The 16,805-nt window shown below is 39.0% G+C and overlaps 2 protein-coding genes across 2 annotated transcripts in view; one reads left to right on the top strand and one right to left on the bottom strand.

Moving 5' to 3' along the window:
- Positions 1-377: 377 nt before the first annotated feature.
- Positions 378-16,805, bottom strand: part of LOC101746803 (histone lysine demethylase PHF8) — a 33,624-nt gene continuing 17,196 nt past the window's right edge. The window contains exons 16-23 of the mRNA XM_038020857.2: positions 16,521-16,701; positions 15,426-15,546; positions 14,356-14,472; positions 13,442-13,566; positions 12,330-12,429; positions 10,992-11,127; positions 10,220-10,295; positions 378-9,362 (exon numbers count right to left, since the gene is read on the bottom strand). Of these exons, the coding sequence (XP_037876785.1) occupies positions 9,283-9,362; positions 10,220-10,295; positions 10,992-11,127; positions 12,330-12,429; positions 13,442-13,566; positions 14,356-14,472; positions 15,426-15,546; positions 16,521-16,701 (936 nt within the window). The 3' untranslated portion in view covers positions 378-9,282. The remainder of the gene's footprint in view (positions 9,363-10,219; positions 10,296-10,991; positions 11,128-12,329; positions 12,430-13,441; positions 13,567-14,355; positions 14,473-15,425; positions 15,547-16,520; positions 16,702-16,805) is intronic.
- Positions 16,583-16,805, top strand: part of LOC101746944 (facilitated trehalose transporter Tret1) — a 48,921-nt gene continuing 48,698 nt past the window's right edge. Inside the window, exon 1 of the transcript XR_009976905.1 lies at positions 16,583-16,720. The gene's annotated coding sequence lies outside the window, so the exon portion shown is untranslated. The remainder of the gene's footprint in view (positions 16,721-16,805) is intronic.

The raw sequence follows: 16,805 nt of genomic DNA, 5'->3' as shown, positions 1-16,805 counted from the left end.
TCTAAAGAAATACGTACTTAACCATTGTTCACGATTGACTTCCACGGTGAAGGAATAACATCGTGTAATAAAAATAAAACCCGCAAAATTATAATTTGCGTAATTACTGGTGGTAGGACCTCTTGTGAGTCCGCACCGGTAGGTACCACCGCCCCGCCTATTTCTGCCGTGAAGCAGTAATGCGTTTCGGTTTAAGGGGTGGGGCAGCCGTTGTAATTATACTGAGACCTTAGAACTTATATCTCAAGGTGTGTGGCGCATTTACGTTGTAGATGTCCATGGGTTCCAGTAACCACTTAACACCAGGTGGGCTGTGAGCTCGTCCACACATCTAGGCAATAAAAAAAAAAAGTTAATGGGGAATAAAACACAACAGATAAATTCATGATACGTGTTTTTAAACTCATTCGTTTATCACGAATTTACATACACATACATAATTATACATAACACATCATAATCATTAAAACATTTCCATTTGTATACTCTGAGATTTCCATTAAAAAATCCTTTGAAAAAAATATAATTATATACATGTCAGTATCTCCTATATTCTACTATCGAAACGACAATTAATCAATAAACTGTCATCTTTGACACTGACATATCTGACGTAACGCTCCCGCTGTCAATCACAAGTTCCATTCGTGTTCTATACTGACAAACAATTCAAATATGTACATCCACGTATATATATATTTCTCTTCAACAAAATATAAGACAGCACGATATCATATATCTATCAACGAGGGAGAGTTTCGTGAAGCTTAAATTTAAATACTGTTCATTCAATTTCCCATGTTCATTACAATAAAAATGTGACGTCAAAATATATCGTTAATTATAAATGTTTGGCAACGTCATCAACGCCTACACTGATATAAGATCGTGCAATCAGACAAAATCAACTTCAAAGAATACCGTATTGGTTTATAAGATAATCTTCTATGAAAAAGTTTCTCAACTTAAAGTGGAGTAACAAGAAACACGCTACAAACATATAGTACTATATTCATAGTCTTAAAGTACAATATAGCATCAAGACCAATAACTTATCAATGATAAGTTATTATTATTAACCAAAACTAAACACCACATTTGTCGTCTGTTAGACAACGGAATATATAAAGTATTCGGGACGTTGGAGATAATATTATATGATATATTAACAATAAACGCGAGATTAAACTGAAGAAGTAGTTTTAATCCATTGAGCGCGAAGCGTCGATAGATCGACTGTTTATTTTTGCATATAAAGTGCGGAGCGTCAGAATACAGACTATTGCGCAGTTCGATTAGAAGTGTCTTAGCGCGCTCAAGCATAACGTTTTTAATAATTTAATAACATTTATAAATAACCATTTAAAACTATTTTGCTTTGAATTTAGCATTGACTGAATTATGATTCTGTGTACACACTTAATTAATAAGGTACTCTTTCTTTTTCAAAAAATCTTTTAGCAAAATATATCGACGCTTGAAAGGCAAACGTGACTAAGCGACAATGCGTGAACTTTACAGTAGACTAATTTAAAGTTGAAATATTTGAAAACAAAATTTATTTTAATGAATCTAGCTAGTAGCTGTAGGATTGAAATGATTTTAATAGACCTAGAAATATATTTTTTTGCCCATCGAATATGGTTATTGCCTATTATTAATGTACAAAGTAGTTATTGTCGCTTAGTCATATTTGCCTTTCAAGCGTCGATATGAAAAGAAGTTCAGCCCTAAATGGAACCCGAAGGCAAATATTTAGCGGCGGCCGTAACGCGCACATCTGATTTTGGCGTTGACATTAGCCTCTATCACATTTCGAAGCTATGAAAAGAAATAATGTTAAAATTCTAATATTTCATTAATCAACAAATTCGGGTACATAGTAATTATTATATTGATTTAGAAATAATTTCAAATGCGGATATATCAGGTACGCGAGTCTGTTCGACAAATTCCTTGGGCGCGCCGTGAACCATGGACTTATCGCAAATTACCAAAGCATAACCGAAACCTATGGCCTTAACCGACATGAACGCTATGAAACTTAAAATTTACAAAATCTGTTAAGAGAACATATTGTTTATAATATCCTTTGGTATTCTACAAATATGTATTTCACTTGATAAGGTCATAAACAAACATGAAAGACAATAAGTAATCCTAACACGCTAAATAACCATTACCAGGCTAAATTTAAATGATTTTTGGACGAATTCCTTACAACTGTTTCTTTATATTTCTGTTATATTATTATATAAATTAGTATTATGCGTATTATTGCGAATTTTGTTTTAGAATTAAAAAAAAACACGTGTGGCACTCGAGGACTGCCGCGGTAAAGCTATTGCATAGCATTTTTTACCAACTTATGCAATTATATATAGACAATAATAATTTAATATTAACACAATAATATAATAAGACCACGCCATATTTATAAACATTAACAAAAGCAAAACATTAACTATCCCCTTCACACTCATAAACCAGACCGCGCGAGAGAGAGATAGGCAGATTTTTCATGATGCGCATGCAGTGCGACGTCACGCCGCGCGCTTATTAACAAACACTGCACAAGCGCAACTTGTGAATGTGTTGAACGCGATCTACATGGTAAGCAGAGTGGGGGGTGTTAGGTTTTATTTTCGTTACGGAATTTCTTGATTCGGTCGCCGCGCTCAAAGCCCGCGATAAAAGCTATGCAATAGCTTAAAAATATTTAATGAGAAACTCATTCAGAAGACGCACTTCACTCGTTATATTTAATACGATCAAATTAAAATGTTAATTCGATAGAAGATTAAGTTTCGTAATAATAGTATTGCAAATTGAAAATCATGACATATTTTCACACAATTATAGCGTTTCACTATGAAACTACTCTCTTACCTTTTGACCGCCGTGTAGGTCACCGGTGCCCTACGCGGCGCATTGAAGTAATTATATCGATTTCTGTTACTAAGCGCTTGGATTATCTAACTTTGTTTTGTTTCTTTTGTTCTTAATTTATATTTTAGTATTTTAGATCTCTTAGAAATAGATTCATTCTAACCATCTTCGGATTCGGCTTCCCCAGAATCTACTATACTCGTAGATATTTTGTCGCCTTAGTAAGAACGATGAGAGAAATCTATATATTAATACGTGAAGCAAAAACTTTGTACGCCTTTTTAGGAAAATTGCGCGGACGTCTGAACTTTCCCACACTTATAGAGAATATAAAGAAGGAATGCAGAATGTTAATATTTGTTTTAATTATGCTTAAAAAATACTTTAAATAATAAAAAAAAACATTACATACACTACCATGTATTTGACACACACACGCATGCATACTATTTGTTTATTGCCAAACTTTTCTTATTGCTTAAAGTCTGTGGTCAAATTGAGAATAGATTAGATATTGTTTGTCTTTATTAATATTAGTATATAGTGTAGTCTTGGCGAAATCTGTGATTATAGAAGTATTAGTATAGAATAGTCTTTGACAATAGAATCATATCAGTGTACAAAGTTATAATTTTAATTAATTATAGTCGAATTTCGACTACCAAGGGACCACTAGTCAATATAATTACTTCAGTGCGCCGCGTAGGGCACCGGTGACCTACATGGCAGGCAAAAGGATCATTATTAATTTAACTATATAAAAAGAGTATACACCGGCGCATTTGTACACATTAAAAACCTTAACATCTATTTTGTGAAACAAACTATAGCAGATTGAAAACATTTACAGTTTAAAAAACCACACCCTGTGTCTGTGAAGTGAGAAATATTTATATCTTTCCACGTTTCATATATTAACGACTAATTTTAAGAGTGCCATGAAGGAAATGTGTATTGTGACCATTTAAAAGATATCTGCTTGATTATCCAAAAAACTGAGGCCTATATTTTACACCATTGAAATAATTACACAGTAAGACGTACTTCTTCCAAATTTGCTATCCATCCTACGCAAAAAAAAAAGTCCAAGCTTGTATAGGCATCATCATGAAACGACTATACGTATTAAATGCAGAAAGAAAAAAAAAACTGTGCGACGGCATCAAATTATCAATTTTCTCCTGCATTACATTTACGAGTGATCAATCGAAAATATATGCCGAACTTTTAATATATTTCATTTGATATTTGTTCCGACGAATCTCTTAAATGGCTGAATCTATACTAATATTATAAAGAGGAAAGATTTGTTTGTTTGTTTCGAATAGGCTCCGAAACTACTGGACCGATTTGAAAAATTCTTTTTCCATTAGAAGCCGAGATTGTCCCTGATGAACATAGGCTACTTTTTTATTTTATTTTTTATTTTTTTTTTGGTTTCGTGTGTTTTAATGTTTCCGAAGCGAAGCGAGGGCGGGTCGCTAGTCATATATAATTATGTTCGAGAGCTTTAGTATTTTTCTTATACCCTCATAACTGACACGTATTATCACGTATCACCTACCCGCAAAAATATAAAAAAAAAATTGGGGTGTAGTTTAAGGCTTTTTGAAATAAGACATACGACATTTTGGCGGGCCCCTGACTGTACAAATTGAAATAAACCTTGCGCTATTAAAATTCGATATAATGTAATGTTGATCATTAAAACGATAATAGAGCTGGCTACTTGCACCACATAAATCATATTGATTTTGTAACGAAATAACACGCATCTTCAAATAAAAATCTAATTAATACCAAATGCATAATATAAGTAGTTTTCCAAGTTTTCCAATTACAGAGCATTACAGAGCATAATGCGACTCAGTGACGCAGAATGCCGATTTATGTTGAAGCTTAATTGGAACGTGAATTAGTTTTCAAATGCATCAGCAGAGTGCGCTAAGTTAGCACAGTTTTAATTAACATTGATTATTTCTAAGAAACTACGACGAAACGAAAACCTTACATTTTTTTTCAACATTAAATAATATTACCAACGATAATATAAACAAAATTTCGATCAATGCTAACTTAAAGAAAAAACACTTGTCAATTTTCTGTCACTGAGTCGGTATCGATTGCGAGTATCACGCGAGAGCAGTACTTTTGAGAGTGCTCGATTCTGCGAAGCGTTGCTGTAGTTGGAACATTCAACGTTGAGCATTATGCCGCATAATGCGCTCTTGTGCTGTCATTGGAAAACTACCATAATTGTTACAATCAAAGTAACTTCGGTGTTAAAGTTCTCGATAACGTAAAAGTTGCATTTGTATGGAGTTGGAACTTTTACCTACGTTTGCCGTTAGGGGTGCTGTTCCGAATGCATACAAATTTGACATTCCCGTTCCTGCGAGATAGGAAAGCAGTCGACGTCGCCCCAAACACGTCATTTCGGAACCTCCCGATCCACTAACGGTGCTTTTAGATACCTCAAGCACCGATCATCGTTCCCGTCGAACCCATCGCTTGCGACGAAGGCCTCGACGAGTAGATTAACCCACAGACACAACCCACTGAGTTTCTCGTCGGATCTTCTCAGTGGGTCGCGTTTCCGATCCGGTGGTAGATTCTGCCAAGCACGGCTCTTGCTAGGGTTCGTGTTAGCAACGTCGTCAGGTTTGAGCCCCGTGAGCTCACCTACTAGTAAAGGTTACGCTGAAATAGCCTCTCAAGGCTCTCAGCTTAGGTAGAAAAAAACAAAAAAAATGAGTTAACTTTTACGCAATCGAGAACGTTAAAAACTAAACACACTAAGCAAAAACTGGTATGTTTCTATTGTTGTTTTCCTTGGGCGGAACATTCGAAGTGTGTTTGGTTGAGCAGACTTGCTTTAAGACTTTCACTGCCTACAACATCCATAGTGTTAATGGTCTGTCAACCGAGAACATTCCCGAAACCAATTCATATTACGTAACACGACAACTGCCATTCCCGAGCACTAGTTTGTTTTCTTTAGACTCTCTCTTTCTCTAGAAATTTCTAGAATCTTTCCGAAGAAAAGGCGCGAACGTAACGCACACAAGCACTCACGCAAATCAATTTAAAAAAGTCACTTACATCTTTCTTATCACTAAAGAATCAATATTGTGTGACACTAAGCTCCCAGCATCTCAAAAAGCGTGACAAGCTTCCCTCTAAGCTTGGAAGAGACAGGGACAACAATAGGGCAACAAAAAAAACGACACTAACAACAAAATACACTGCAATTATTTAAAAACCTTTCTTTTATAACAGATTTCAAGTTTTCTCATACGTACATTTTCTCACAACAGGTGGGTCACGAATAACAAATTACTTTTTGTGAAAATATTATGTCTTTTGTTTTTTTTTTCAAAACAACGATCAATGAGCGTTGCAAAAAGAAAACTTTATTTTCGACAGTGAAACGCCGCCGAGCTAACTTCACACTACGGGGTGAGGTCAGCGGGGCGGGGGCAGCTACAAGAGCCCGTGGACATCAGCGAGCGCCACTACAAACCTCGAGACGCGAGGACACCAGCTCGACTTCACAGCAGAGTACACCCAAAACTGTTGCTCATACCCATGACGGCACAAATCTCTAAAACAGCGGTCGGGGAACTTTTTTAATTGTTACCCCAAAATATTTTTGTGTAAGTTGATATTACACCGTGGCGAAGAACAAAAAAAAACGAAATCGTTTCTTTTTAGCATCTTTCATATTATAGCCGCCATGATAATTTAAAAAAAAATATAATTTTTTCATATCATATCATTTCGTTTCATCGGGTTTGAAATCACAACGATTCTAAAGAAGTTTCACTTCAATATATACTTTTTACTGACTAAAGTTTCATTTTTACCCCCCAAAAATTTTATTTTACCCCATTTGTGGTAATTTACCCCGGTTCCCCGACCGCTGCTCTAAAACCATCGATCTCCTGTTTATCCAAAACCAAATGTGATGATTAAGATGATTCAAAAAGATAAAACTGTTAAAAACGCGACGACCACGGGTTTCAATTGAGGCAACTATCTATACTAATATATAAATCTACAGTGGTTTTTACGGATGTTCCGTTATAACTACTGAACCATGCATCCGATTGACTTGAAACTTGCTATTCATGTAGAGAATACATGTACTTAATGGATAGGCTGATATTTATATGAGCGTTGGACTCCCTACACCAGTTGCGGGGGCGTTAATGACGAGAATCATTGTGGGGGCGAGAAATAATAATGTTAATTTTGGATGCCCAGCGAAGCGGACGGGTACATCTAGTCGCCTATATAAACATCTGTGGCGTTTAAGAACGCACGAGAGGTGGAGAAAAGATGGTCTGTTACACGAGATTTTTTTACCGCCGAAAATACATAAGACCAAAAAAAAACTTTTTATTTGCTTAGAAAGGTGGACGAGCTCACAGCCCACCTGGTATTAAGAGGTTACTGGAGCCCATAGACATCTACAACGTAAATGCGCCACCCACCTTGAGATATAAGTTCTAAGATCTCAGTATAGTTACAACGGCTGCCCCACCCTTCAAGCCTAAACGCATTACTGCTTCACGGCAGAAACAGGCGGGGCGGTGGTACCTACCCGCGCGGACTCACAAGAGGTCCTACCACGTGTATAAGTTGAAACTGTGTAGGCCGCTGCAACAATAAAACTCCTATTGTTTCAATTGTGGTGTTAATGACGAGTGATCCAGAAACACGATTTTCACGCGAAATAAAGATGGGACTATATACGGACTCCCTCACATCTATAGAAGTAGAACATATGAGCAGTGATTTCCGTTTACTATACTCTCATATAACGAGGAGTGAAACGCTATTTGGTTTAAGTGACATTTCTCAACTTTACCCGAGAGCCATTTAGTTTAAAAAAATTGAAAAAAAAAAATCATAACAAAAAACCTTATTCAGCATCTCTGAATTACAAAGATAAATGTCGCGTATTAAGGAAAATGTCCATAATTCAGATACCTTTCACATCTCAATATATACCACCCCATAAAAATCCTTTGCTCAACAAATTTTACAAAAAAAAAATTGATCTGTTTTTGATGACGTCACGTGATACTGCAGAACCCCCTCCGGTCGCTAACAGATCTCTTATAACACTAAATAATAATAGAACGAATCAGATCATACAATGTTTTGCTTGCGGGAACAATTCATTACAAGTATATAAAAAAAAAAAAAAAAAACAAACAACATCATCAATCTTATAAAAAAAAAAAAAACAATGTCAAGAGAAAATATGCATTACAAAATCGATTTAAAAAAAAAAAAAAAATTTACTGCTTTCATACAAGTTTAGACTATATTACAAAATACATCTTTTTATAACCTACACATCTAAAGGTTTGTCTATACACTGATAAGGCTTGCAATAAGGTCGGGTTTTGAATGCGCACGATGGAAATATTGTAAAGGATCTCTTATATTTAGAATTGATTCAAATCGGGGTGAGAGATTCTAAGACATTTAAGTTGGATGCTCTGTCCCTTTCCCGCATACGAGTTTCAGTAAATTGTATGTAAAATGTGAACCTCCAAACCGAAACGCATTACTGCTTCACGGCAGAAATAGGGGGGTGGTGGTACCTACCCGCGCGGGTTAAGCCGGCGTAAAGGATAGAGATAGTTAAAGTATCGGGAATTAAAATCGAAAATCGTAGCAAGAGCTCGTCATATAAGAAGATTCACATCATCATCATCAGCTAACACATTTATCACGTCACACCACACCCCAAAAGAGGATCTAACTCCACAATAGTTCCATCGGCGCAGTTCGTTCAAAAATAAAAAATCGCTTTAAACACACACATTGGTCCGTGCAATAACATCTATACATACATACATACATTTATAAAAAATTTACAATTAAACACGCACACACATTAATGTTCTTTTTTTTAATTGTTTTTTTTAAAAATCAAATTACCGTTCCGATTCACAGATCATCGATGGATCTGCTGTCCCGCTCTGACACGTTAAAATTTATAAATGCGGAACAGAGATACACAGATAATTACATGTGATTAATAAGACTATATAATCCAGTTTCAAAATTAGAATCCTCAGTAGCCGCAGCGACTATAGAGACTGACAATCGACAATGCCTCGATTCCAAAAGGTAACAAGTCTGAAATTCGCATCTACGCGAATTTGCACCGTTATTACACTAAAATTTATATTATATTTCCATTGCTCTGTATTAAAGACTTGTTACGTTTTGGAATTTTACATATTTACTAAATGGCATGGTAGATCTTCAGTTATCAATATTACGTATTTTACGTACGTAATGACTGCATTATTAGTTCTGTGAATCCAACAGTAATCTGATAAAAAAAATCGTTTAAATATTAAAATATAATTAATATATCATTTTGTGTATTTTTAGGATTTTTCCTAACCGTTGTTTGGCGGTTTTCATGCCTTTTTTCAGTCTTATATCTGTAAGGAAAAAATGAGTTTTATTATAATTATGACAGATCACTCCATTATGATACCTGATAAGTATATGAAATACATGAATTTGAAGTTTGTTTGATAATTGGACAACTGTACATATGCGCGCAATAGCCTAAATAACGTATCGAAAACAAACAAAAACATATACATATATAGATATTGTTTCTATATACGGTCTGTATGTTTCCCAAATCTATTGGAGAGGCCTATGTTCAGCAGTGGACGGCGATAGGCTGAAATGATGATGATGATGATGTTTCCCAAAGAGCTGAAGATACGCACAAATAAATCAGATGTGCTTATTACATTGTATCAGTGTAATATTTTGATGTACAATAAAATATAACTATACACACTCTCTAGATCAGTCACCGGGCGTAGTTGGAATAGCCCTTTAGGCTACCAACAATTTGATAGAAAAAAAAACCTATTTGGAGTCATTTTTGCGTATATTATTATTTATTATGGGTGGACGAACTCACAGCCCACCTGGTGTTAAGTAGTTACCGAAGTTCATAGACATCTACAACGTAAATGCCGCCACCCACTTTGAGACATGAGTTCTGAGGTTTCAGTATAGTTACAACGGCTGCCCCACCCTTCAAACCGAAACGCATTACTGATTCACGGCAGAAATAAGCAGGGTGATGGTACCTACCAAGAGGTTCTACCACCAGTAATATTAAGTCTGTTTCTTTATTTTATATGTCAAAAAAAATTACTATGCATCTGTGTCAACAGGTTTATAATGCTTCGTCTGTTCGTCTGTATACAAGGCGTTTGCCGTCTTGAGACATGAGGTCGAGTCTCAATGGCTCGTGCGTCGGCTCCGTACTCACTCTTGTTGCTGGGCGCGGCGTGCGCGGGCGGCGGCGGCCGTCTGCTCTTGGTCGCCAGTACGGCGCGCTTCGCGTTCTGTGGAAAACGACAATACGATGACTTTAGTTAACTTTTTTATTTTCCTACCTATACTGACAGCCTTGATAGGCTATATCAGCGTTACCCTACGTACAGGTGAGCACACGGGACTCAAACCAGGAGTGATGCTAACATTGACCCTAGCAAGAGCAGTGCTTCGCAGAATCTACCGCCGGATCGGAAACGCGACCCGGTGAGGACCTCAGTGGGCTGTGTCTATGGGTTAATTTACTTGTCGAGCCCTTCGTCGCAAGCGACGGCTTGAGGTACATAAAAGTACCATTAATGGATCGGGAGGATCCGTAATAACGTGTTTAGGGCGACGTCGACCGTTTACCATTCGGTCCACAGGAGCGGGTGTGATGTAATGACGAAGGTGTTAACACACTACGCATGTTCCCAATTATACTCAATAGATGGCTTTACTCGTTTTCTAAATTAAAAAAAGTTCTCTAGTAACGAAAGCAATTTAAGGATAGTGCGAATGTGTTAACACACTACGCATGTTTCAAATAGTACTCAATAGATGGAGTTACTAGTTTACTAAATTAATAAAAAAAGTTTTCTAGTAGGTGGGCAGCGGCTTGGCTCTGCCCCTGGCATTGCTGAAGTCCATGTGCGACGGTAACCACTCACCATCAGGTGGGCAAATAAAAAAATAGTAACGAAAGCTATATATGGATAGTCCCTTGCCTGCACGAGGTCGTCCCGCGCGGCGGCGTGGTGCAGCGCGGCGCGCACGCACTCGCGGCGCACGCCGGCGCGCGCGGGACCGCGCAGCCGCGGCACCAGCCGGCCCAGGCGGGCGCGCGGCGACCACGCCTCGTCCCTGCAAAACCATAGACAGTTTATAAATCAGCTTTTTATCTTGTAGCGTGCAACATTCGGTCGCACTCGGGCGTCATCGGGCGCGATCGGAGTTCCCGAACGTGCAAGTGTCCCGTGACGTCATGCAACGAGATTCGCGCGGGTCGATTTAAGTTGATTGTAAAACGTAATTTTAGTTTTAATTTGTATCTTGTAGTGCCTAGCGTTGTTTACTCGTTTTAGTTTATATTATAACATTGTACACATTATAGATATTGTAGAAATGGTGTGTTTGACTTTTATATATTCGAAGTAAAATATCCCGCGAATACGAACAACAGATAACAAACCACAATCTATATGTCGGAGACGGTCATTAGTTTGGTAGCGAAACGAAACGCAGCACGATTCCCGAGAGATGGCAGATGGGCTGTGAGCTCGTCAACGCATCTATGCAATAAAAAAAAACTTTACTAGACGTTCGTGATAAGTTAACTTCAGCCGGCACAGTGACCTAGGTTCACAGCACCCCCTAGTGTGAGCTCCCAAGAGTACAATAACAGTAACAGTTCGAGACCGGAGCAACATTTCTAATGTTTAATTGCCAATTTGTTATTAAAATTCGATTTCGAGTAATGTCCAGGACATTACATCACTACGGTCTTTGATTTGTATATACATACATATATCCTCGTGTATATCTCTAATCAGTATTCAACACTATTTCCATGGTTTCTTTTAAGGGATTTTATGGCCTGGTAACAAAGACCAAGTCTTATTTTAATTTATATTCTTATTTTCAAGAAAAATGATAATATGAAGTGAAATGAAATGCAGTTGATTAATATGAAGCACGGCATGAAATGAAGTGAAATGAAATGAGATGAAAAGAAATGAAAGAAAATGATGGTCATTTACTGACTTTTCAGTAGACTTTTTGGAGGATCCCGAGAAGTTACGTTCATCGGCTTTGTTTGATTTTCCCACACTGCACTTTCATAGATATTAAACAGTTAATAAACCACCGTTATTACACATTTAAACCTGAATAAACACTAAATAAACAAAATAAAACAAATCACACAACTTCACTCCTCGCGTTCTCGCCAAAAAGTCAAATGTCTCTGACGACGAAGGTCTAATTACATTTGAATATGCCAATGGAAATGATGAAATACTTATGTAAAATTCAATTACTAAAGATATTAAACGAGTTAAACTTACTTATCGCCCTTGGTCTTATCGACCTTCCTGGAGGTTCGCCGCCGCCGCGACAGCGCCCAGTCGTCTTCCTCATCCGAACTCATTTCTAACGATGGATACACTGCAAAAGACAATATCTAATTAAACATACGCTTTTTATGTCGCGATATAGCTTTAATATAAAATTACTCGAGTCATTACTGTTGGAATAGAGATGAAAAATTTTAAATCCTAATCTATGGTGGAGAGAGCATTCAATCAACCGAATAACTATGAGGCGGACAGCCGTTCTACACGGAAACTGAGGTCGAGACCTCATGTCTCAAGACGACGCCCGCGCTGTGCATTCCCCCATCTCCGGTAACCACGCCATCCCAAGTGAGTTCGTGGATCAATTTCTCTATCGAAAATTTTAAGACAAAAACTGTCCCATATATCTAGACAGCTGCGTTTAACTGTAATAATACCGTGATGTATTTAATATATACATTGAACAGTTGAGAACTCATCAAGGCAGGCACGTTGTAGTGTCCCCTATTCTGACCGGGTTTTGACCCTGAACGTATATCGAACGGCGGGTGCAAGAGTTCAGAAAAGTCGTTTAGTGGGTGGGCCCCACAAATTCCTTGGGCCCGCGGTCTGCTCCCAACACCTGCAGATCGTCAAGTCTCACATACCCCGCGCACCCCATAGGCGAGGGGACCTTGTAGGTTTTTTTTTATTGCTTAGATGGGTGGACGAGCTCACAGTCCACCTTCTGTTAAGTGGTTACTGGAGCCCATAGACATCCAGAACGTAAATGCGCCACCCACCTTGAGATATAACTTCTAAGGCCTCAAGTATAGTTACAACGGCTGTCCCACTCTTTAAGCCGAAACGCATTACTGCTTCATGGCAGAAATAGGCAGGGTGGTGGTACTCACAAGAGGTCCTACCACCAGCAAAAAAGGCTTCCACCAGTAAGTAAGGCTTCGACCCGAAAAAAAAGGCATGTTGTAGTATCCACATTGGTGTCAATATAATGTCATTTGAAACGTCATGTGTATATGATCCGACAGGCGGGTCACATAGCCAGCGAGTACAGGCCGCCGCGAGGGGGGGTTGGGGGGGGCGAGTGTGCAGTGCTGCCTCACCGTACTCTTCGTCTCGATGCACCTCCTTGATGATGTCTTGTTCCTCGGCTACGTCCTCGTCGGAATGGCCGGCGCTGGGAGCCGGTTTCCGCGTTCTTTTACTGCCACTCGGTGTACTGCTACTGCTATAATTTTAATAAAAAATATTTTGAAGTGAAACTTCTTTCGGCGCGTCGAGAGTAAAATTTAACTCGCGACGGATTCGTTGCGGCTAAAAAGAAAAGATAAAATTTAGGACGAGCGAGAGTGAGAAAATAGAGAGAGCGTCTCACGAACCACTCGACCGTAGAGAAGGTAAGGTCAAAGCAAGCTGGATCGTTTCTCTTATACACAACATTCCCTATTACAAGTCGCCCACTGAGTTTCTCGCCGGATCTTCTCAGCGGGTCGCGTTTCCGATCCGGCGGTAGATTCTGCGAAGCACTGCTCTTGCTAGGGCCAGTGTTCGCAACACTCCGGTTTGAACCCCGTGAGCTCACCTACACGTTAGGGCGAAGCTAAAATAGCCTCTCAAGGCTATCAGCATAGGTAGGAAAAAAAATAAAAATTACAAGTGAAATTTGATTTAAAGATGAAAAATAAAGAATACCACAATAAATACTACACACCGCAAAAGAAGTTTCACTTCTTTCACATGCACCAAGTTGTTGCTCACCATTTTTTTCTTTCTATTACTGCCCTTAAAAGGTAAACTTCTTAACACGATTCGTCTAATGATGAGCGGTTATTGTCCGTGCCGTTGTAGTGCTCACGTAACACCGAAGAGGAAAGCTCATTCCAGACACAAGTACATGACAATAACGAGCCCATGAAATACTGGTTTAGCCAAAATGCGTATGACAGCAATATATGAAAGTTGCGTAGGGGTCCACGGGGGCGCGTGGAGCCCCGCGACGTAGGATCGGGTCCCGCACCTGTCCTGCGCCGAGGTGGAGGGCGCGAGGTCCCGATGCGCCGCCAGCCCGAAGGTCCGGGGAGCCGTGTAGCGCTGTTCGCTTATACTCAGCATGCCGGCCACCGCCACGTCCTCCCTGTCGGTCAGAACATATAAAGTAGCAATAGTAGAGGATATCAGCTAAAACCGTAGAGCAAGTTGTGAAGCCATACGGGTTAACGTCAATGCAAGTAGAGCTTTTTACTGGTGGTAGGACCTCTTGCGAGTCCGCGCGGGTAGGTACCACCACCCCGCCTATTTCTGCTGTGAAGCAGTAATGCGTTTCGGCTTGAAGGGTGGGGCAGCCGTTGTAGCTATACTGAGACCTTAGGGCTTATCTCAAGATGGGTGGCGCATTTACGTTGTAGATGTCTATGGGCTCCAGTAACCGCTTAACATCAGGTGGGCTGTGAGCTCATCCACCCAACTAAGCAATAAAAATAAAAAAAAACAAAATGTGTGCAATTCACACGTGGTCGAAGTGAAACCTTCCAAAATTAAAATACAATTATCCTAAACGTCTTAAGTATATTATTATGTAAAATGTTGTCATTAGTAAATAATTGTAAGGTAGCGCCCTCTGTGAATTGATATTTTAATTTCACGTATAATCCTAAATTAAAATTCACTACAAGAGCTTTAATACACACGTTAGTATTAAAAAATCTCACAGACGGCGCTGTATTAAATAGTATGTATATTTCTGTCTCACTCTTTGCTGGCTTCATCCTACACATTTTTGTATTTGTGTCTCTTACCTGTCGTTTTTTCCGTTGCATCCGGTTTGAAATCACAACGATTCTAAAGAAGTTTTCACTTCAAAAACAAACAAAAAAAGCTTCGATCCCATATCAAACGATTGTCAATAAAATTATTACTTACGCAGGCCAAGTTTTTGACAAGCTTTTATTACTAATATATTTTTCTAAACTAAAATCTTTTTTCTATAGATTGTTCTATTTATGTTTCTCTCTAGGGTCTATAAATTATAGACAGTATATGTCTGTTTCACAACACATCGAACCTAACAACGAATGTAACATTACTCACGTAGCGTCAACCGGTTGTTCCTCTTCTTCAGCCAGCACCGAAGCCTGTATCAGCGACTCGATACCGTTGGCCGGCGCCGGTATGGCGGCCTGCCTGTAGTTGTTGTTGGACGGGACACTTGCTGGTGGAAACAAATCAGAACACAGTTATTATTTTCCTTCCCTTTTTGGCGGGAACGCGAGAAATGAAGTTGTATGATTTGTTTTAGTGTTTCTTCAGGTTTAAATGTGTGATAACGGTGATTTCTTAACTGTTTGTTTGTTTGTAGTTATTGTCCGTGAAAGTGCAAAAATGTGGGAAAATGAAACAAAGCCGCTGGACGTCACTTCTCAGGATTTTCCAAAAAGTGCACTGAAAAAGTCTCAGTAAATGACCACCATTTTATTGAGAATATATTTCATCCCATATCGTCTCATTTCATTTAATTTTTTTTTGTTGCTTAGATGCTTGGACGAGCTCACAGTCCACCTGGTGTTAAGTGGTTACTAAAGCCCCAATGGCTATATGGGCTTCTAGCCCATATGGGCTTCTAACCCCCTAGATGTCTATACATCTACAGCGTAAATGCTCCACCCACCTTGAGATATACGTTCTAAGGTTTCAGTATAGTTACAACGGCTGCCCCACCCTTCCAACCGAAACGTATTACTGCTTCACGGCAGAAATAGGCAGGGTGGTGGTACCCACCCGTGCGGACCCCCAACAGGTCCTACCACCAGTAAAAAGTTCCCAGTTGATTAATGTCTCAAATTAATCATCTTCATTTCATTTCATATTATAGTTTTTTATAAAAATACAAAAGTAAATTAAAATAAGACATGACTTAAAGGACTTAGTTACCAGGTCATAAAATCCCCAAAAAAAAAATTTCCTTCTGCAATGACCCAAGGTTTTTTTCTTTTTCTAGCACAACAAAGCCAGAGATTTTTAATTTACATTTTTTGTTTTAATCTTAATTATAGTTTATACTCCTGCCCATAAAGGGCTTAAAAGCTGGGTCACGCATTCATTCCGAGCCTCTTTATCATACCAGTTCTCACATTTATTCCTCTCGTACTTTCATTCATGACCCAAGGTTTCGGCCAGTTTTCTCACCGGGGCTCTGTTTGTAGTGCGTCTTGTTCTTGCCGGAGGGCTTCCTCCGGCGCGGGGCCGGCGTCTCGTCGATGTACAGGTCGCAGTCCTCGTAGTCGTACGTGTTGGACACGCGGCGCCGGACCGGCCGCTCGGAGCGACGCACCGGCGCCGGCGCGGCCGTCTTCTGCTCTTCCACCACCTGCATACAGTTAACGACGGTAGAGTGAACCTTTTTGTTTAGAACTAAAGTATCGGGGTAAGCTAATTGGTTGCGCGCGGATTTAGTGACAGGATGAGTAATGA

This window comes from Bombyx mori, chromosome 27 (genome assembly GCF_030269925.1).
Source record: "Bombyx mori chromosome 27, ASM3026992v2".
Taxonomy (NCBI): Eukaryota; Metazoa; Arthropoda; class Insecta; order Lepidoptera; family Bombycidae; genus Bombyx; species Bombyx mori.
Note: the sequence above shows the minus strand (reverse complement) of the source record. Positions and strands in the feature narration are given on the sequence as shown.